Here is a 22,571-nt window from a genome sequence, read left to right as displayed (position 1 = left end):
TGTGTGATCTACATTACTGCACACCTAAAATGTGTGAAACGTTAAGCTAAATGAAGATTCTTCCTACTTAGTGCCTACATCTAGGAGACTTTTTGTGCAAAGCTCCATATAACAATCTTAGTAGATAGGGCTTTTCTTTAAAAGCCATGGGTGGTAGCGTGGGAAGGCCCAAGTACCACCCGTGAGATGCCTTCTTGATGAAAAGAAGCAATACGCGTTATGTACATTACTTTAAGTGCTACTTTTCGGTCCAACACAAAGTTTTTGCACTGGAAAGTAAATATATTATCTACCTTTGGTGCCACTTTTCCTAACCTTGCTACAGTGAAAAGTGTTGACAAATCTGTCCCACGGTGTTTGAGAGGTAGAGTTTTAGCTGCTTGCAGAGGTGTGGCCTTTGTAATTCAGGAGTAATTATGGTGTTGAGCAGGTGGGTGACATTAGTTTTAGAATGAGTTAGCAGGGTGGTGGGGCTCTAAATGGAGTAAGGGTTCAATTGTTAAGTTTGGCCATTCTTTTCTGTGCACACTGCTTTTGTAGTTTGTTGCATGTTGAGGTTCCATTTCTTATAGTCCTGTTTGTGCTTCAATAGTCATATGCCTGGTCCAGGGTTCACACAACAAGAATTAGCAAGTGCAGGAACACTGTCCCTGAATATACATATATAGTGAATTTAGCCAAACAGTGCTATCCAAAACTAATCAATTCAGTGGAAACTATATAATTGACATTAACATGTTATTGATGCTAGACATAGTTAATAATATATGGTGCTTTATAATAGACAAGAGTGCAAGTAACATATTTGTGTTATAATTGGATAAAATATAGCTTCTCCTTGTTGTTGATTTAGATTCTTGCCAAAAAAGAACCTTATTCCACATAAAAGAATAAGATGCTTTGCAGCAGCAGTATAATTATCATAAACATTGACAGGTGATGTGCTATCCTTAGCTGCTGACTTCAATGCACAGATGTGTGCAGATAGAAAGTCCTGGCTTCGGAGCTAAACCGGATTTGTTTATTTGGAATACTGCAGAGGGTAACTAGAGTGCATGAGAGGTAATCTGTTGGTGGGTCTCTAATGATTGATGAAATCGGATTGTCCAGAATGTGCAACTCATTTTGCTTCTTCTGATTGGAATATGTTTGATTTAACCCTTCGTGCTATGAGTTATTGACCTTGGCTTGCCCAAAAGAGATGATCGTCTGGTATGTCTTATTAAGGCGGCTAACTCCCCCATTCGAAGGCATGGGAGAGAATTTGAATACTTTAAATATCGTCTGCCTACTGGCAGTTGATATTTAAAGTATTCAAATTCTCAGTTTCCTACTGAATAATGAAAATACTTTTCAGACCCTCTTGGAACAATGACCCACAGACTGCTTTATCCTTCTGACACGTTAAGTAAGATTTATGCAGGAGAGATCTGCAACAGGCACGTCTCCTCCATAATGGCGGAGGAGTCTCGCCCAACAGCCCGCGCCAGCAGATGGTAAATAGAATGACAATAACAGTTATTGTAATTTTATTTATGCTATCTGTTTGAGCCCCGCGGGGACTATAGTGTGGGGCGGGGCCAGCCAAGTCAGGAAGAAGTAGAATGCACTCAAAAGTGCGCTTGTGTGCTTGGCTGACCATCCTAGACAGGCCAAGCACACATGCTCACTTATGTTTCTCTAACCTCGCTGTGTTAGACAGCCATGTTGGAGAAAAGGCACAGGCTCTGAGCGGCAAAGAAGGCCACTCTGACCAATCATGGTGCTACTCTCATGTGAGAGCTGCATCTGGATTGGGTGTGGAGTCTGTGCCGTGAGGGCTCATCCCCTTCTGGCCTGACGATGACGAGAGAAGCAGCGATGCCGCCGTCAACGGGGCAGCAGGTTTACGTCATACATTTTTTAAAAATTATTTTAAACCACCAGTTTACCAAATTCCTGCCCTCCTCCCGCAGCCACCCTATCACTCAAGAAAGGTGGCAGCCACCACTGATCTACAATGAGGCACATATAAGTATTTACAAAACTATCATAACACCAAAGTGACTTCTAGCAGCAGCCATATGTTGTTAGGGTTTTAGACTTCACAGCAGATTCCAATTGTGTTAATAGCAAACAAGCGTGTGACAATAGGAGATTTTATTCTCCACAGACGGTAATCTATCATGAGATTAGTACCCAACTTTTCTTAGGAGAAAATATCACTTGAAAACCTGCGAAGAATAGAATGAAACCGAGTATGTCCTGGCCCCCTTCTAGTTTCACATTTAAGCAGATCTTCTGGCATCAAGCCTAAATGAATGAATAGTTCAAACGTTTCGTGGGCAAAGCTGTAATACGCAACTTGAAGCAGTGATGTACCACTCCTTAAAGTCTCTAACTGTGTAATACGAGATAAACTGTAATTTGAATGTTCTTATAATAAACAAAGCAAAGTCAAACGATCTAGAATTTGAGAGAAGTAAAGTCCAATATATTTGCTGAAATAAATTTAATAGCTGTTAAGTGAAATCAGAGATCTTCAAATAAATAGAAGTTATTTGTGGAAGCATCACGTATTACCACAATGCAAGAAAGTAATGCACACTTTATGTGGCAATATGAGTTTCAAAAGTCATCACCTTGTCTCTGTTAACCCCTTCGCTGCGGCGGCAATTCCGCCGCAGCGCTGGGGGGGTGGGGGCCGAGCGGCGTTCACATGCTCGTGACGGAGCCGCTCCGTCACGAGCCGCGGATGCACTGTGCTCATGACGGAGCGGTTCCGTCATGGCCCCGCCCGCTCAATAGAATGCGCCGCGCAGGAACCGCTCCGTCATGAGCACAGCTAAGCCAATGCTCATGACGGAGCAGCTCCGTCATGAGCATGGGAGGGGTTAATCATGTTTATCAACATCAATAAACATGTAGAGTGTTGTATTCCACTAAATTGTGGAAATGTGGATTGGCAACAAATTCTGGACTTTTTAAAAGCCAAATTCTGTAGGATTACTACATTGGGTAGCACACTGGTAGAAGTCCTAAGATAGGAATTAGGCTTGATAATTTTCAGGGTTAGAGCCATAGTGTCAAAGTGGTTACAGATAAAATACCACTCCAGAAGGGAGAGTTTACCTCTTGCTTTTTCTGTTTGTGAGACCTGGCATCTTTTGGCATGGTTTCCTCTGTCTTTTTGCCTCTGTCCTTCAATTTTTGACTGTCTGCTGGATTAATTTTTGCTGGCTTTAGGACTCTGGGCACTTTACCGCTTCAGACCAGTGCTAATATTCAAGTGCTTTCTGTCTGAAATGTAATGGTTCAGTTACTTTATTTCTAACGTTTTCCCTTCCATAAAAGTACATGCATATGTAACAATCAAAATTTCATCCGATTTTGCACATACGTATATTGTCAAATTATTATATATCAAATAAAAACATATCTGTACATCACACTATATATTAAAAAGCGAGGAATAAAAATACAAAATAGCAGCAGATTGTTATAATAATAAGGTGCCGCGTGCCCTCACTGCATGTCTTAAAAATGATCCTACGTGTAAACGTGTTTCATTGTCAGATAGTTGGAAAATTGATGAAAACATGGCTCCACTCTGCCTAATATCGCAATTTCTCCTTTTAAAAAGTGGGATCAAAAATAACCTTGTATACTATTCATAAAATTTACAAAACAGTAGAAATGTATCATGTTTTGGCCTGACTTATTATTACTTGGGCAAGAAATAGCCGTAAGATTTGAATGGCACCCAAAAGGAAAACACAGTAAATATTTTACTGTTTTAGCTTGAAGCCTAAATAACAGGGAACGCTCCCATCTCCCACAGGGCTGCTTTAAATAAATTGGTGATGACAGAGAGGTACTCTGGGACAAATAAGCGGTTATAAGCGGTTGGTTTCCCTACTACACTTCTAAAACGACTTTCCCGTGCTAGATCATAACAAGCTAAGGCTACTTCCTTTTTATGAAAAGTAGGACATACATCTCTCTTTATAAAAGCTCTCCCCATACTAATTTTACCAAATTCCAATTTGATATATGCCAACCACAGAATCTGGAGGCCATTATCGCAGGAGATGCTGTCATTTATTATATCTCTTGTATGTAATGCCTGCTCATTACACCAGATGGATAACCAAAGTAATAAGGACCTCACTCTGATGAAATTGGTTATATATAACAAATTTAACTCTTTATGGCAGATAATGTGGGGGGACGAAAATGGTACACTCAGCAGTCGCCTGCAGAACCTATTTTTCTCTGACGGTTTCGCAGTTTGCGCCCCCCCCCCCCAGATTGCAGAACCGCAGGTGGCAATTGAGACACAATGCGATATATAGATTTGCAGCAGAACTTTCAACTGCCCCCGCCACGAGATTGAGGAAGGGAGAATAGTGATCCTATTGCCTTTGAGAATAACATTCTACTTTGTGCAATAGTAGGTGACCAAGCTCCAGAGGCCAAAAACATGACTCCTAAATATGGGAAACCCTTAACACTTGTTAGGGAGTTATCTCCTACTTGCATAGTAGACAGTTGAATACAATGTGGCCACATGCCATAATGTGAGATTTTGCTAAATTAGTTCGGACATCTAGATTAAACATAACATCAATAAATGCTGACACTAAAAGAAGCATTGCCTTGGGGGTCCAAGCCATTAGGACTGCATCACCCGCATATAAAAGTGTAGATAGGGATTTCCCTATAACAGATGGAACATCACTGGTTATGAGAGCTAAGCTGGGTGGACATCATTGATATATAGTATGAACAGGAGCGGGGCTAACACAAACCCTTGTCGAACTCCCCTGCCAATGTCAATACCCTTAGATACAATCCAGTTGCTGTTTATTCTAACTCTGGCTCTCATGCTCCTGTAATGGAATGTGAGAAAATGGACAAGGGGTGCATCCAAGCCGTTAAGTATCAACATTTGTTATAGTTTTGATTAATTCACACAGTCAAAAGCGGCACTTAAATCCATAAATGCCATGTTTAAAGCCACACGCTTAGCGACTATGTACTTACCTATTATTAGGTTCAAGTTGACACATTGCTCAATTGTCCCAACCTTACTTCTAAATCCCATTGAGGGGGGGGGGATATAAGATTGACGTTGCTTAGGCCCACTCCTGAATCCTATTATAAATACCACACCCCAGGACTTTTACAGTTGTATTGATCAAGAGTAATGGTCTATAACAATTGTAAAAGTATTTGGTTTCTCCATGATTTGACTATTTGATTTACTAGTAAGTCCCTAGTACAGTGCACCAGGTGTGCCCAGGGCATGTAAGTCAAATGCTACAAGTGATCCTGAGGCACTGATTGTGCCCTCCTCACTCCTGACACCCCCCACTCAAGTAGCCCTGCAAACATGTCTCAGGCCTGCCACTGCAGTGACCCTGTGCGCAGTTCTAAATTGCCATTTCGACCTGGCAAGTACACCCACTTGCTGGCACTTGCCAGGCTCAAACCTTCCCTTTCATTACATGTAAGGCACCCGTAGGGTAGGCCCAAGGTAGCCCCACAAGCAGGGTGCAGTGTATTCAAAAGGTACGACATGTGCTATTGTGTTTTACCTGTCCTGGTAGAGAAATACTGCAGATTTCATTTTTGACTACAGCAAGGCCTATCTGTCCCATGGGTTAGCATTGGAGCTGCAATGTAGCATCTTACAAGTATATCTTCCATTTGGGAGCTGAAAAAAATTGGAGTTGGATGTCTCTTGACTCACATTTTAAAAACACATCTTTTAGTGAAGTTGGTTTTTAAATTGCAGGTCTGAAAATGCCACTTTTAGAAATGTGTAGTTTTCTTACTTTAACCATTCTGTGCCTCTGCCTGTCCCAAGAATACATGTCTGGGTTGGATGACAGTTGGGCTTTGTGTATTCACTCTAGACAGTCACACACAAAGGGAGCTGAGGTGTGCCATGTATGTCCTGATGGCCCATCACCAAGCTGAGCTAGAGTGGTGGGAGGAGCTGGCACTTGCACCTGAATAGGACTGTGTCTGTCCCTTCACAAAGCTGTCTCTTACCCCCGGTAGTGTGTCTGGAGCAAGGCCCAGGAAGGCCAGGGTCTTGTGCACTACAACGACTTTCTTTTGAAGTTTGCCTGCTTCAATGGCTGAAATGGGTATAAGTACTTGACCTCTGTCACCATATACTCTGAACACTTCTGGATTGATGACATTCTATCAGGAAGAAGAGCTGTGTTACTGTCAGGAGGGACTGCCACTTTGCTGGTTGCTTTGCTGTGTTGGTTTGCTGCTTCTGTCCTGGGAGTGAGAGGACTGGACTTTACTTTCTACATCCTGTTCTCCAAGTTTCTCCTAAGGTTTGAGTAGAGCTTGCCTCTTGTTGAAAGTCTTAGGGCGATCAAAGACTTCACCTGTAGCATCTGGGCTTTTCTGCTGAGAGCCCTTCTTTGCCAAGTGGTGCCAAATCCAGTTCCTATGCCCTTAGAATTGAGTGTGCTTTGTTCAACAAGAGGAAACCAGCACATTGGCTTTGAGTGTGACTTTGGAGCCGGCACTGCTGTTAAACACCACACTGCTGCCTCCACTGGAGCTGTGGTCTTGCAATGCAGGCCAGACGCCACCACAGCATCACAGAGGGAGTCCAGAGAATAATTTCAGCGAAGTCTGTGGCACCCAGCTTCGCCTCCACACCCTTTGCCCCGTGGCGTGACATCAACATTGCAAAATTGACACCGTGTGACTTCACTCTCGACACTGCATCAACCAGCACCACCGGCAGAACCGAAACCTCGCTGCCAATGTTGCATCACCTCCCCTCTGCTCTTAACTTCCTGAGCACTGAAATGCCAGTGACCTGCACTAACAGTAAGGAACGTATGCCACACCTCACCTCCCAGGAGCCTCGAAACATCTTTGTTTTGTCATCTTTTTCAAGGTACTGTAACTGCGGTTTGTGCAACTCCGTAGCTGGCACATGCTCCATCGTGTCCGGCCCCAAACTTTGAGATTCGACTCTATCAAGCGCATTGTTATAGCCCCATTTGGAACTATTGCATTTCTAAGCGCTATAATTGCATTTAATCTTTGAGGATTTGTAATTTGACTTGTGTTTGTTGGATTTTTGTCGTTATGGCCTTGTTTTATTCAGATAGATATTGGCTATTTTTCTAAACCGGTGTGGAGTATCTTTGTGGTGTTTTCACTGTGATACTGTGTGTGTGTGTGTGTGTTTGTGTACAAATGCTTTACACATTTCCTCTGAGAATAAGCCTGACTGCTCTTGCCAAGCTACTAAGGGGGTGAGCACGGGTTTTCCTGAGGGTGTAACTTGCTTACCCTGACTAGAGTGAGGATCCCTGCTTGGACAATGGGCAAACTGCCAACCAGAGACCCCGTTTCTAATACTAGTAATGAAACAAGAGATACTTATAACAACACCACATCGAGTTGATTCAACACATCGAGCATTGATACATTACGCAAGATGGTTTCACAGGAAAGGTCTGGGAAAGTAAATATTTGTGTTTATACCATACAAATGTTTATGGAGGCATATAGTAAATAAATCAAATTAATGACTATATAAGGTCTGACGAAGATTGTAAAAAAAGACGATATTGGTATTGTGATCTTGGTGTCCTAGAACATACCTCATGTACCATTATTCTTAACACTTCCTCCAGTTTACCACAAAAACATTTCTTATGCATTGACATGCTGAGTGACTTGGAAATATTGGTTGTGTAGATTCTGATAAGTGTAATCGGCAATAATGATGTGACTAGTGGTCAAGATGAAATGAAGGAAACTTCATGGCATAGTGAGGCACCCCATTAAAGATTTGTGAACATGGTGTGGTGTGCATTCAAGCCAGCTTAGATCATTCACATCCATTAATATGCCAAATGGTTATCTCTGTGATGGCTCTACGACAACTAATGGCATTTAAAAAGCCCGTGATAAATACAGTTTGCCAATAAAATTGTTAAAACAAAGGTATAGGAGAGACCATTTCAGCGTATATTATTCATGAAGGTACGGGAATTAGTAGACTAGAGACACCCGAAGGTGCTATTTTAACCTCTCTTTCTGTGTCATCTATTTTTTTTTACTTGAATGTTTTTCATTATTATTTGTTTTCTTAACCCCTTCCATGCTGCCGCGATGTCGCGGCAGTGCGGCACTTCTGCAAAACGGGCGTGGCCGCGTCGGCCATTGGCCGACGGCAGCACTGGGGAGGTAGTGCTGCCTACAGCAGCATGGAAGGGGTTAATAATGTTGTCAACTTAAATTGGTATTAGTTTATGAATGAGGGCACTCTCGTAATAAAAAGCTGGAGTTCACACTTTTGAATGCTTACACTTATGTGTTGTTTACTTCAGCCATCTTCCTCGGATCTTTTCGCATGCCTTATGATGAAATCAAAAACACTATCTTGGAGGTGGATGAAGAGAGGCTAAGCGAGTCCCTTATTCAGGTAGGATGCTGTCCTTTCCTGTTTTTGTTCTGCAATGTTCTAACCTTTCATCGCCCCCTTTTAATGAACATCAAAAGCATAAAACAGAATATTTGTTTAGGGCAGCATATCTTACAAAACTGGGTAGATCCCTAACCATATTATGCTGTGGTAGAAGTATTAAAGGATATATTTGGAAAATCCTAATTGCTATTGACATATTTTTTGTTTACGTGTGACTAATATACCAGTGGAAATACAATTGGAAATATGCCCCAAGCTGTAGACCAGCAGTACGTGTAATAAAGAACTCATTTGCATACATGTTTTGTACAAGACAATGACAGTAAAACAGCTTTAATATAGCTATACTAATTGCTGAAGACATCACAAAACATCTGTCTGCATTCGAAATTTAAACTGAAATGAGCAACATGAACTACATTTACCCTTGATAATTAGTAGTTAGTATGGCAATTATAACTGCAAAGCCAGTTTACAACACAACCAGTAATTGGTTTAAAAGGTAAGGTGAAAAAACAAGATTTGTTTTTGCTAGGTGGGCACTATCACTCGCCAGTACGAGAAGTTCACATGCCATGCAATGTACAGAAAACGATTTATCAGGTATTAGATTTTTGAAATAGTAGATTTTATTTTTACTTTATAGTGGTCACACTCCGGGCTGTGTGAGAGCTGTTAATTATAGCGTTTCAATGGTATTTCTACATAAGTTTTGGGTATTGTATACTTAGGGACCTATTCACAAACAACTAAGCAAACATAAATGCATATAATCTGAGGGTGTGCACCGTATGTTCTCATGTATGTACTACACATGTGGGTTTTTCAACTTGGTTTACTTGGTTTAAATCAGTGGTCGTTTCCAGGTCAGTGTTCGATGGGTGAGTAGGGAACTCACATGCACATGTGGAGAACAGACGCCCAGATTTTGTATTATAGATGTTCCCAAACATTTTAAAATAATTTTCTACACTTAACATACGCACCTCACTCACACTGATTTGTTAACTAGTGTGCGATATCGAAGGTGTTCGAAAGTGCAGCAGCGTTTTCAATGCTCACAAAATAAGAGGAGGAACCAAAGAAACTTGAAAGAAAAATGTTAGCTGAATAATTAAAAGCATTTTTTTAAATGTGCACAACTTCAGATGTTTTCCATCCCTATACAGCATACTGTATAAAGTCTGTAAATCTTTACATGTACTATTAGGAAACCCAGATATCACGATTACCACATATTTACCTGTGTAAATTAATACCTGCAGAATTTACACAAGAAAAGAGAGAGGGGCCAAACACTTGTAATTAGGTGATTTTTTTTAAAATATGACTTGTTGCTACTCCATTTATTGTGTATGGCTTGCCATGGCAATTTTTAGTCAGAAACAAGTACTATTGTATGCTGTACCACATTACTTTATGGGGCTTGTCATGTGCATACTATAAACTTTATTAAGTTGGCGTGGAGAGCTTACCAAGTAGAGAGAGCACGTAGGGGAATCACGAATATTGTAGTGTCTCTCAGAAAAGATGAGAGGTAGGCAGGCACTCAAGTGAGGAAAGATATGTTCCACCAGTTTCAGCACTAAACAGAAGCTGTCTTTTTCGTTTGTGCATTTGCTCATGAATCTACAAGTGAGTATCATCAGATTAATTTACTGATCATGGATGTATAGCTTTGCATAATATTGAACTGGAAGTATTTGGGACACACATAGTTTAAGGTTCAGGCTTAATATCTGAAATTGAATTCTGGCCCTGGCTGGATGACATTAGGTCTTCCAAGAAATCAACAGACTGGCTCTCATTCTCATGGGCCTACGATGAGTCTGACTATCAGAGTTTGGACTTTCAGCAGCTAAGGGAGTCAATAATTCCTGCACTGTAGGTGTTGGAATGTTGAACTTTAACAGTGATGATATTCCCAACTATTATCATATGCGATGGGATGGATGTGGCAACGTTCTAATGATGAGTCAAATATATGTAGATGAATATCATTTGAATATAGGTTTGGACAAGTGTAGCAAAGAAGCAGAGCAGTTCTGAACAGGGTCAGAGGCAAAGACAGAGTCAGCGAATGATTGGAGTAATAGCTCCATTTTGAGAACGGAACTGGACTATCACTGTGGTGTGATGTAATGTTCTTTAAAAAGGTGGCTTTTTATCTCTTTCCTAATTGAGTTCGGGCAACTCACAGCCCATGCACTTCTTCAGTTAATATATATATTTCTAATCGAAGTTTTAGTTTACTTGCCAAAGAATAGGTGTCACTTAAATGGCAAGACCAATTGTCCCAGACCACAGGGGGTCACAAAGGTTTGGCCATTTGACATGTAGGTCCCATAAGGAGCGGCAGTGAGACTTTGCTTTTAGTTAGAGTTGGGGAGGGAAATCATTCCTAACCTTTTTTAAGTTAACCTTGTTGCTGCTAGGCCTTTGCTCCCAGTGTTAAGCTTTTCTGGGCTATTTAGAATTGTTCGTGCGTAAGCCTTCATACATTTTTTTCCACATAGGCTATCCATGCCAAATTTGTTCTTGTTTTTTCCAACATCCATGGTATTTTAAAGGCATCCTGGGTTTGTGGATTCCCTATGAGGGGAACGAGAAATTGCCCAAAATATAGCTAGATAATGATATTTATTGCGAAAACAGTGCTGCAGATGAAAGTGTCTGGTATCTTTCCTACAAATGACATCTAAAAAGGTTTGCAATGCTAAAATCACCATCTTCCCAGCTTTCAGGAACAGGCAGACTTGAATCAGAAAACAGATTTTTTTTTACCACAGTTTTGCGATTTTACTGGGAGATAGCCCATTTTCCTATTTTTTGTGCTTTCAACCTACTTCCAGTTTGTGGTGGAAACGGGTGTGAAAACTAGACAAAATTCTGAATTAGGCATGGGGTCATTGTGAAAATCCATCAAGGTTTTCTCAAGGAAACTAAGTGTTGAAATAAAACAATATTGAAAATGAGTAGAAAAAAAGTCTATTTGTGACAATGCTTTCATTTCTAACTTTGCGTCTCAATTGCCTATTTACAAAAGCAATATACCATTTCATCTGCTAGACCATTCTGGGTGCGGGGATATATAGGGGTTTTGGGTTTTCCAAGAGCACGAGGTACCCAGAACCAATAAGTGAGCTGCACCTTACAATGGTTTTTGATTGTGTACTAGTTATCAAGAACCAATAACTGAGTTGCATTTTGAAAGGATTTTTCATTGTGTTCCGGGTATAGAGCAATTAATTTGGTAAAATATAAAGAGTAAAAAATATGTATCACGGAAACCTATATATTACCGAAATGCACACAAGAAATGGAGTTTAGAAGCAGTGGTTATTTGCACATCTCCGACTTTGTGAGTGCCCATAATAGCATATGAATTAGAGGGCATTTTTCAAAATGTCTTCTTTCTTACACACTGGCTTACATTTAGAAGACACACACATAGAGAAATACAATGGGAAATAACACTGGTTATTCTGTGTTCCCCTAAGTCTTCCGATAAAAATGGTACCTGACTTGTGTGGGTTGGGCTAGTCGCTGTAATACGAAAGGTGCCAAAATGCATCATGGACATATCAACATTTTTCCATTGAAAACTGACCCTTTTGTTGCAATGTGCTTAGCTGTAGATTTTGGGCCCTAGCTCAGCGACCCCTAGGGAAACCTAGCCAACCTGCCCATTCTTTTAAACTAGACACCTAGGAGAATTCAATGTGCGGTGACTTGCATGGCTCTCACCAGGTTTTTTACCAAGAAGACCTTGCAAACCTCCAACTTTGACTAAAAGAACACGTTTTATTCGAATTTCTATAACAGAACGTTCTGGAATGTGCAGGGAGCAATCTCATACCACCTACCATTACCCCAAGTATCCTGATAAAAAATGGTACCTCACGTGTATGGGTAGGGCTAGTGGCCACAACATGTAAGGCACCAAAACGCACCATGGACACATCTAATTTTTCCATTGAGACTTACCCCTTTTTTTACAATGTGGCTAGCTATATATTTTAGGCCCTAACTCAGCCTACACCCAGGAAAACCTAGCAAACCTGCATATTTTTTAAAAGTAGACGCCTGAGGAAACCCAGGGTCGGGTGATTTGTATGGCTCTCACTGGGTTTTCTTATCCAGAAGCCCTTGCAAACCTCAAACTTTGACTAAAAAAGCATATTTTCCTGAAATTTCTGTGACTGAAAGTTCTGTAATCTGCAGGGAGCAACTCATTTCCTACCACCTGATATTCCCAAAGTCTCCAGACACAAATGGTCCTCACTTGAGTGGGTAGGGATAATGGCCGCAACAGAAAAGGCACCAAAACGCAACATAGACACACCACATTTTTCCATTGAAAACTGACCCTTTTTTGCAATGTGCCTAGCTGTCGATTTTTTGGGCCCTAGTTCAGATGGCACCTAGGGAAACTTAGTAAACCTCCACATATTTTAAAAGTAGACACCTAGAGAAACCCAGGGTGGGGTGATTTGTATGACTCTCATCAGGGTTTCTTACCCAAAAGTCCTTGCAAACCTAAAGTGTTGACTGAAAAAAACAAATTTTCCTGATACTCCAGTGCTGGAAAGTTCTGCAATCTGCAGGGAGCTGCTAATTTCCTACCACCTACCGTTCCCCCCAAGTCTTCCGATACTAGTGGCCATGACACTAAAGTGACCAAAACACAACATGGACTTTTTTTGCAATGTGCCCAGCTGTAGATTTTGGGCCTTAGCTCAGCCTGCACCTAGAGAAACCGAGCAAATCTACACATTTTTGAAAACTAGACACAGTGGGGAATCCAGGATGGGGTAACTTGCCTGGCTCTCACCAGGTTTTTTTCTTACCCAGAAGGCCTTTCCAAGCTCAAACTATGACAAAAAAACACATTTTCCTGACTTGTCTGTGATGGAAAGTTCTGGAACCAGCAGGAATTCACAAAATTCCTTCCATCCAGCACTCTCCCACTGATCCTAATAAAAATGTTGCCCATACTTGTGAGACTCGGCCTAGTGCCCACAACAGGAACTGATCAAACCAAAGTCAATGAGTGTCCCTTTGCGAGGACTCCCATTGATGTTAGTTTGCTCCGTTCCTGTTGTGAGTACTAAGCCCAGCCACACAAGTGGGGCAGCATTTTTATTGGGACAAGTGGGGACATGCTGGGTGGTAGGAATTTTGTGGATTCCTTCAGATTCTGGAACAATACATCTTAGAAGTGCAATGAAAACATGCGATATTTGTCATATTTTGAGGTTTGCAGGGTATTTCGGGTAGGAAAATTTAGGGGATCCATGGTGGCACACCACTCTGTACTTCCCCGGGTGTCTAGTTTTCAGAACTGTTTCGATTTGGTAGGTGTTTCGGTGTGTCTGCCAAACCCAGGCCCAAAAACTGCAGCTACCCTTTTTGTTGATTTTGCCACATTGCATCTTGGACCCCTATTTGCGGGCACAAAGCCCACCCACACAGGTGAGGTACAATTTCTATCAGGAGATAAGTGGGAACTCTGGGTGGCAGGAATTTTGAGGGTCCCAGCAGATTCTAGTACTTTGAGGAATCCAAGCAGGCCACCCTGGAGTCCTCCTTGTGTCTAGTTTATGAAGATATCTAGAGTTGGTAGTTTTTCCCTAGAGACAATGTATAGCCTGGCAGAAAAAGAGATAAAAACAAATATTACTGCACAATGATTTACTCCTCAAGTACACACACATACTGGTTGAATTTGGTACGAGTGTGAGTGAAAAGTTCAAAATGTAAATTTTATGAACAAAAGATGTCACAAAATTAAAGTTCAGTGTTAATAAATAAAAGTTCAGATTGCTGAACCAATGACTTACAGCTCTTTAGCTGTAAATCAACTGCAAGCCAATAACCGCATTACAGACCATTCACACACCTTTCATGCGTGTCTCACACAAAACCATTCACACCACCAGCCGCGGGCCCAGCACATTGCAACCCTCACATCAACAAACAATGCCATTCAAGGGCCCATCACTTTCATACGCCTGCAGGACTGGCACAGCAATCACTCGGCCTGGCAGCTGATGGAGTGTGTGGGCTGGCATTTTTCTGACAATGTGTGTGTGGTCCAAAAGCAAGTCACTGCACACTCACTGCCAGCCAAATGCCAGCTCACACATACCACCAATGAAGCTCCAGTCTACGCACACCACCAGCCAAGCATCATTCCACACACATAGTCAGCCAAGCGCACAAAACTCTTTTGTTGCAATGTGCCTAGCTGTAGATTTTGGGTCCTAGCTCAGCAGCACCTTGGGAAACCTAGCAAACCTGCACATTTCTTAACACCTTGAATGCTACAGCAATTCCCGCTTAGTGCTGAAATCTTCAGATTCCCATTGTTCATGACGAGCTCAGCTCGTCATAAGCACACGACCAGTGTACTGCATGACGAGCTCATGAGCAGGGAAGGGGTTAAACTAGACATGTGGGAGAATCCAGGGTGGGTGACTTGCGTGGCTCTCACCAGGTTTTTTTTACCCAGAAACCCTTGCTGAAGAACATGTTTTCTTCACATTTCTGTGATATAATGTTCTGGAATCTGCAGGGTGCAACTAATTTCGTACCACCTACCATTACCCAAGTCTCCTAATAAACACACCACCAGCCAAGTGTCAGTATACACACACGGCAAGCCAAGCACCAGTTCACACACATCGCCGTCACTTTTTTTTAAACAAAAACGAAATCACAAACCAATTTGAAGGAAATGAAAAACCAACAATGAGTACAAGCACAACAGGTCTAACTAAGTATATATCGAACTACCGCCAACCGTGAAACTGAACAAAGAATATAAAACCATACAGACCAGTCAGTTCACTTTTACTCTCAGTGCTGCTCCCAAAACCTGAGTTGCATGTGGTACAATTTGAAACTTGTGGGCACACATATCCCAGGATTAGAGGGACACTCCGTGCATTACAGCCAACTCTCCTTTTACACGCCTCTTCAGGTACAGACTCTACATTTCCTACCGGGAATTTTTTTTGTGTGGGTGGGAGTAATATAATCAGAAAAATTTCAATCTTTCAATCTAGCCACATCCTCCACCACTTTAACTCTAGAAACACTTGTGTGCTCCACTGCAACAAGACTGCCTATTACAGACTGCTGAAACTGAACAAAAGGCATCTTTAAATCTGGAGAACAATCCTTGAATACAACAAAAGCATTAAAGGCTGCTAAATTAAACAAATGGACAGCCAACTTCTTATGCCAAATGTATACCTTAAGAACAGCACTGCAAGGCTCCAACCTCTGATCTACACCGCCCATTTCCTCATTCTAGTCTAAAATGCACACAGGTTTGCTCACTTCTGCAACCTTACTCCAAACAGTCACAGGTGAAGTGTTTTCATCATGAACGGTAGTCAGCATTTGGACATGTCTCCTGTCTGAAAATATCACAGCGAGAAGTTCATCACTACGCAAGGCACTGCACTGTCCTCTCTGAAATTTGTTTTACATACAAGCTCTTTGGGGTAATCTTTACGGTTAGAACAGTTTTTGCCACATTCAACAGTGTCCACTATGAACAATTCCTTGAGCAATTGCACTCCAGTGTAGAAGTTATCTATGTATAAATGGTGATCTTAGTTAAAAAGTCCTCTACCATGTTCCCACACAATTTTCTCACTGACTGCAAAAGTGGATGGAAAACCGGGAAAGGGGGGGGGGGGCAATAGAAGAATCCCTACCAGGCTACACCCTGAAAGTATACAAATATGCAGCACTACTCTGACATCATATACCTCTAAATTCCATAATGTGCTATCATGCTTGGAATGTACTGCCTAAAACCAAACTGCCTTTGAACAGGACCAAAGACTCACAGCTATTTCTTTCCCTGGAACATAGATCTCTGAAAGGAAATGTACAAAATGATCAAGGACAGGCCAAATCTTGAAGAGATGTTCACATTCAAGGTGATCATGTGGCAACGCTGAAGCATTTTCACCAAAATGCAGCATCCAAAGCAGAAACAAATAAAATCACGACTCATGGTTACAAGAAATATAGCAGTTGCCCTTAAGGGACTAGTAGACAAATATGAAGATAGCTATGGCTTCCTTATCAATCCCATCAACAAAGTTAAACCCCAGAACTTTTTCACCTCATCCAGATTTGCGGAAGTAAATGTAAATGTAAATGTGTGTATACTTGTAAAGCGCACTGCCGCCCCATCTCGGGGCATCCTGGCGCTGTATACAGCTGTGGAACCCTTCCTGGCTTTCCCTGTGAGATGCCCCCTCCTGGGCACCCCAAGGTGAAGCCAGGCATCCCAGCGCTGTTGGTGCTGTTGTGGAGATTAAGCAAGCTATTGCCCAGAGTTGCAGCGTGGGACCCATGATTAGAGTAGGCACGAGGCGAGAATTATCGAGTCCGCAGACATTGAGCCCAAGACCCTGCCGCGTCGGGAATTGAACCCTGGTCCCAGGCCTGACCTCTTGCTTCAGGGTCTGCCGCTTCTAACCAGTGAGCCACACTTCTCCACCGGCTACCTCTAGAGGCTGGCTTAAGTCTGGCACTGTTGTCCCTCAAATACTGTTCAGCATACAAATTAGTCTGGCCAACAATCTCATTCAAAAATACATCGTCCATAAACATCTGAAATAAATTTATAGCCAAAAAAGATTTCAGTATTGACCATACACCCTGCGACACCTCTAAAATCAGGCAACAAAGGCCATGTTTGCGGCAAACCCGAATTCAGCACTTCCAATGGAAAGCCTTCCAGCTCCAGGCTGCAATCCAGATTCCTCTTGTTGCACTATCATCATATCATTGTCCTCCTCCAAAAGATGCACTTCCTCCACATTGATAGTTGCTTCAACATCAGATGATTCCTCTTGGACAGACAATTCAATGCCAGAATTTTGGCCTTCAACCTCTGCCTCAGATGCAGAGTCCGTCTCAGAACCTTGATCAGAGGAAGATTTAAAATGCAAACAAACAACCTGCTGAGCGTTCAACTTGAAGTTAGCCATAATCCTTGCAAATAAAAGTAACTCAACAAATAATGCAACAATAACCAACACTTTAAAATAAGTAATAAACAAACTGTGGCTTTATCACACAGAAAGTAAAACTACTGGCATATAGTAATCTGGAAGAAAAAGTCAATCAATACAAAGCACACACAGACCTATATACTCAAAAACAATATCACTCACTTGCCAGCGATAGCAATACTGAGGATCAACTGCACCTACTCTGTACAGACGCAGCAAGAACCAAAGAAAGATAAAAACCCATTACACAAATCACAAGGCACATGGCATCAAATCAATATGTTACTTTGTAAGATAATCACACACAAAACTAAAGATTCAAACTCGCCAAGTATAAAGATTAGATGAAAAGGGTACAAAATGAGTTGTTTACCTACCATAATTCCATAAACCACAGATCTGCCAAAGCTGCAGATGGAAACAGGACACGACAAGGGAAACTATTGTCTCTGCAATAAAATAAAAAGAAAAATGTAACAAAAATAAAAATGATAAACTATCAATCAAAAGACGCTGATATTCACCCAAAAAGAGGCGTGAAAAATGCAAAAAATACACCATCAGATGAAAGCAAACCTTACCCCAGATGCAGATTCCTCACTGCATACATGGCATCATTCCCAGATGGCTCAAGTGTTAGCACCCACCCTGAGGCCCAATCCACTAAAAAAAGACCTAAAACCCAAAAAATAAGCTGCAAGGGGTATGGCGGAATGCATACTTAGAGAGAGACTTGCCCAAGGGGTTGCTCCCCTTCTAAAATTCATCCCTGGTGTCTAGCGAGTCCCCTCCCCCTGGGGGCAGATCAGCCTAAAAAGGGCAGATCTGCCCTGAGGAAGGGGGAGGCGGAATAAATAATAATAGCCCACCAAGGGAAATCCCCCTTCAAAAAATTACTCTCTGGTGTCTTGCGGGCTCCCGCCCCAGCCGGAAGCTGATTGGCCTAACAATGTCAGATTTGCCCTTCGGGTGGGGCAAAAACAGTTAGCCCCCAAAGGACCGCTCCCCTTTTAAACATAATCCCTGGTGTGTAATGGGCTTCTGCCCTACACCCCGAGGCCAGATTGGCCTAAAAATAGCCAATCTACCCTCAGGGTGGAATTTAAAAAAATGTGTCCCTCAAGGGAAGCGACCCTTGCCTAAAGATTGGATCTCCTTAAAAAATAAATATCCTGGTGTCTAGTGGGCTGCAAAATTAGTGCAGATCGTCTGAAAATTGGTTGATCTGCCCTCTGGAGTGGGTGGAATGCTTTAAAAAATGATCCCACAAGGAAGGAATCCTTGCTCAAGGTATCGCTCCCTCAAAGCTTATCACAAACATTATCCCTGGTGTCTAGTGGGGTTTAACACCCCCAGGCCTAATAAAACAGCCGAACTAGCCCCCACGGGAGGCCGAAACATGGATGTATTATTATGCCCCAAAAGGAGTGACCCTTGATCAAGTTGCCGCTCCCCCAAAAAATAACAAATCCCTGCTGGTCGAGTGGGTGAGATTCCTGCTACACAATCGCGATTCCTTGTTGAGCAGGAATCCACTACAAATAAACACTGGGGAAAGGAAAACTCCTTCCTTTCCCCCACTCTGTTCATCTACAAAAAAAATCCAGACGAAGGACTTACTATCTTCCTCTGATATGCTGGAAATAAATAGCTTCCAGCGCATTACCGGGGAGTATGTGGTGACGACGTTGTCTGATCGCCATGAAGGGGGGAGTCGGCGGTGGCAGGAGAAGCACTTCCGTTGCCACCCCCAATGGAGGCATCTTGCAGTGGGCCCATTGGGAAGAGCGCTAGCTCTCCCAACATGGTTTCGTTCCAGGATGGCCTTGAGCCGTCCTCCACACATGCCAACCATCAGCATGGAACGGGGTAAATAAGAGGGCAATTAAAGCTATTTATAGTTTCAATTTTGTATTAAAATAAATGTGGAGTTTAATTGTTGAAAATTGCCTAAATGGAAGCAGATGCAGCATTGAAAATTACATGTTGTAGAGCTGTCAGAGTTTGATTGCTTCTTTACCCCAAGTCTGTATAATTCACACTGACTAACAATGGAAGCACCTGTCCAAAGTTACGCTATAAATATCAATAGACCTGGTATGTTCTTTGATTTAATCCTCTTTCTCATCTGCACTAATCTTATCTTTCGATGTCAATTATCTGCAAATGATCTTTTGACATGGTTCTGGCAGAGCTATGATGGAACCTGGAGTTTTGCACACCGGAATACTGCCTGCAGAATAAAAGAGGAACAGAGATCACCACCTAACAACCATAATAATCACATTCTGTTGATCTAAAGTTCAGCATTCTCCTTCTTCCTAACACTCATGCTGCTCTACAGTGCAATTCTGTACATGTGTTTTACAGTCTCCTTGCTCTGAATCGTATTAATGGGCCTTCAACATATATTTCAGCAGGTATACGTGCTAGATCTGCTATCAAGCTTATTGTTATTGTGCCCAAACTTAAGAAAGACAATAACCATCACACCCTCCTCATCACAGAATCTGGTTCATAGAATTTTCAGCCTTAACACACAAACCTTCAAAGGTCAATTTTAGCTATGCATTCCCTATTCTTACGAAACTCCATTGAATGATTTATTTTAGGGTTCTATGTGTGGTAATATAGATATATTTGGAAATTCACAAAGGATTTGAAGTACTGTCTTGATTATTAGAATCCTGTGAACCTACACAGCATTCCACCATCTTTTTGCATTCCACCATCTTTTTCTTGTTGAAGATCGCACACATCAGGAAGCTGAAGATTGGTGACCGATTCTTCTCTGTCCTCGCCCCTACCAGGTGGAAATTGCTCAATGTTTGCTGATATTTCTGAAACATCTCAACACGTGTATATCTGGCTATTAGACTTAATTTGGAGGTGGTTGTGCTGAATTTTCTAGGCCTTGATCTTCCTAGTACCAAGAGATCCCCAGAGTTTATGAGCACTGGGAAAAAACCTTGTGATATTTGATTAACATCTCACACATACTGACAAGCTGCACCCAGGAGGTGTAACAATGATTCACAAAACTTGCAATCGCACAACTACAGTACTCAACTAATTCAACCTCACATATCTCACCCAGTAAGTTTACACTTAAACTCCTGGCTAGTATATAACTTACTCCCCACCTCTGCAGAGTTCTTGGAAGTTTAAAAAGACCTTTACCTTTAAGCCATCTTAGAATTTCCCTCACAGACCAAAGGCCCTTAACTCAACATAGTCATGCTGTACATCGGACCATGGAAAGCATTAGGGAGGGACAGGGCAATGCACGTGGACAGCAGAGGGGAATGAGGCAAGGGCAGCAAGCTGCTCCCACTGTGCCCCCTTGCCCTCTGTTTTCCATGTGCAGACCCCTGTCTCCTCTCTCCTGCATTCACTGGTCTGTTGTTGTGCCACGGCCCCCTCTCTCCTGCCCTTCCTTGTCTTTAATGCTGCCTTTTGGCATAAATTCTGAAGTTTAGCACTCTAATTACTCATTAGAACACTGTAGTAAAGCTGCTGATCAACTGACAGTCTGCTGCTGGTGTTGAAAGTGCATGTTTCAGTCTGCATATCACAATGTTTTAATGAAACTTGTCTTCATTTTTCACTCAACAGAACTAATCATAATTTCTAATACAAAATGAACCCCGTCATTTTGTTCCTTTCTAAATGAAATGTTTTAAGTTTTACCAGTTTGATTCAAACAAGATGGCACAAGTAAGACTATTGCACTTTAGTTGTTCTCTAGAACACTCTGGGAGGCTGCAGTAGAACACAAGGGAATTAGCTTGACAGGCTGCTCCTGTTGGAATTGCATGTTTTACTGAGAATGTCAGACTTCATTCTCATATGGCTGGGAAAGATATTGTGAATTTACAGAAAATATGCTCTTATTTTAGCTTCTGGATCACCTTCAATACCTCTATGGGAAAATCATGAGAAAACAGTTTTCTCTCAAACATAATTCATGAAATCCCAGCAGAAGACTTATTCACAGGGTAAAATCACCTTAGGACACACTACAATTCCTAAAATTAGTATGGTACCATCAACAAATGATTTATATTGTAACTAAAATCTGTTATCACCCTTTATACGTTCTCTTTTTAGTTACCCTCAAAACCTGCCATTTTCTACATTGCATTTCAGTGGGGTGCTATCATCTTTATTGGTCCCAAGATGGCTGCCAGCACTTCCTGGTTGTAGTGCTGTTAGTCAATCAGATCTCACCATGAGATCTGAGCTTAGGCTCTGTCCAGATATAAAAAATGATTTTTCCCTTAATATCTCCAAAAGTACTGAACGAACTGATTTACACCAAATCACAAAAACCTTTCTTTCTTGACCTATATCTGCCTTTCTGCCAAATTTGGTGTAATTCAGTCCACCGGTTCGGCCTGTAGCTGTGTCGAAAATCTCGATGGAAATTAACAACAGAAGTGCACTTTTTTGCCCCCAGTTTTTCTGGGCCCTCGCTAGTTAGATCACCGCAAAACTTTGCATGCACAGCTAGAATAACTGGCACGCATTTTGGAGGAAAATTTAGTGAGGATTCGTCAAATGCCGCCAAAAGATATAGGCAAGATAAAAATCGCCTATCTCATGGAAACTAGGTCCTAACTATAACTGCCTAATGGCGACTGCCAGTAGGCACTAGATATATATTCTTTACACTTTCACCCGCAGCCACCATATATATTTACACCCATCCTATGCCGCACTGAATGAGAGGACACTAAATACCTAATTTTCAATTTAGGGGATAATTGACAACTATCACAAAGTGGCAGATGTCATCCATTCAATCCAGGGTATCTAGAGATCTCTACTCGAAGTCCAGCGGTCAGGACATTTGATACCTCTTCCGGAATGTCCCACATCTGCCAAACTATAAATCAGACTCTGATTTACCAAACACATTAAAGAGACAGGGCCATTTCAAGTGAGAAGGAGGAAGCAGCAGTATTCCCAGGTAGAGTTACAATAGAATCCAGTCCAATTTGAGAGTATCGATTTGATACACACTGACTCATTCTGAGTGGGGCTGAGATAGTCCCTACCCCTTT

The 22,571-nt window shown here is 41.8% G+C and overlaps 1 protein-coding gene across 1 annotated transcript in view; it reads left to right on the top strand.

Moving 5' to 3' along the window:
- The window catches only part of DIAPH2 (diaphanous related formin 2), a 3,821,702-nt gene that overhangs the window by 1,916,483 nt on the left and 1,882,648 nt on the right, over positions 1–22,571 (top strand). The window contains exon 19 of the mRNA XM_086964614.1: positions 8,364–8,458. Coding sequence (XP_086820740.1) covers positions 8,364–8,458 — 95 coding nt within the window. The remainder of the gene's footprint in view (positions 1–8,363; positions 8,459–22,571) is intronic.

This window comes from Lissotriton vulgaris, chromosome 4_1 (assembly GCF_964263255.1).
Source record: "Lissotriton vulgaris chromosome 4_1, aLisVul1.2, whole genome shotgun sequence".
NCBI classification, from domain to species: Eukaryota; Metazoa; Chordata; class Amphibia; order Caudata; family Salamandridae; genus Lissotriton; species Lissotriton vulgaris.
Note: the sequence above shows the minus strand (reverse complement) of the source record. Positions and strands in the feature narration are given on the sequence as shown.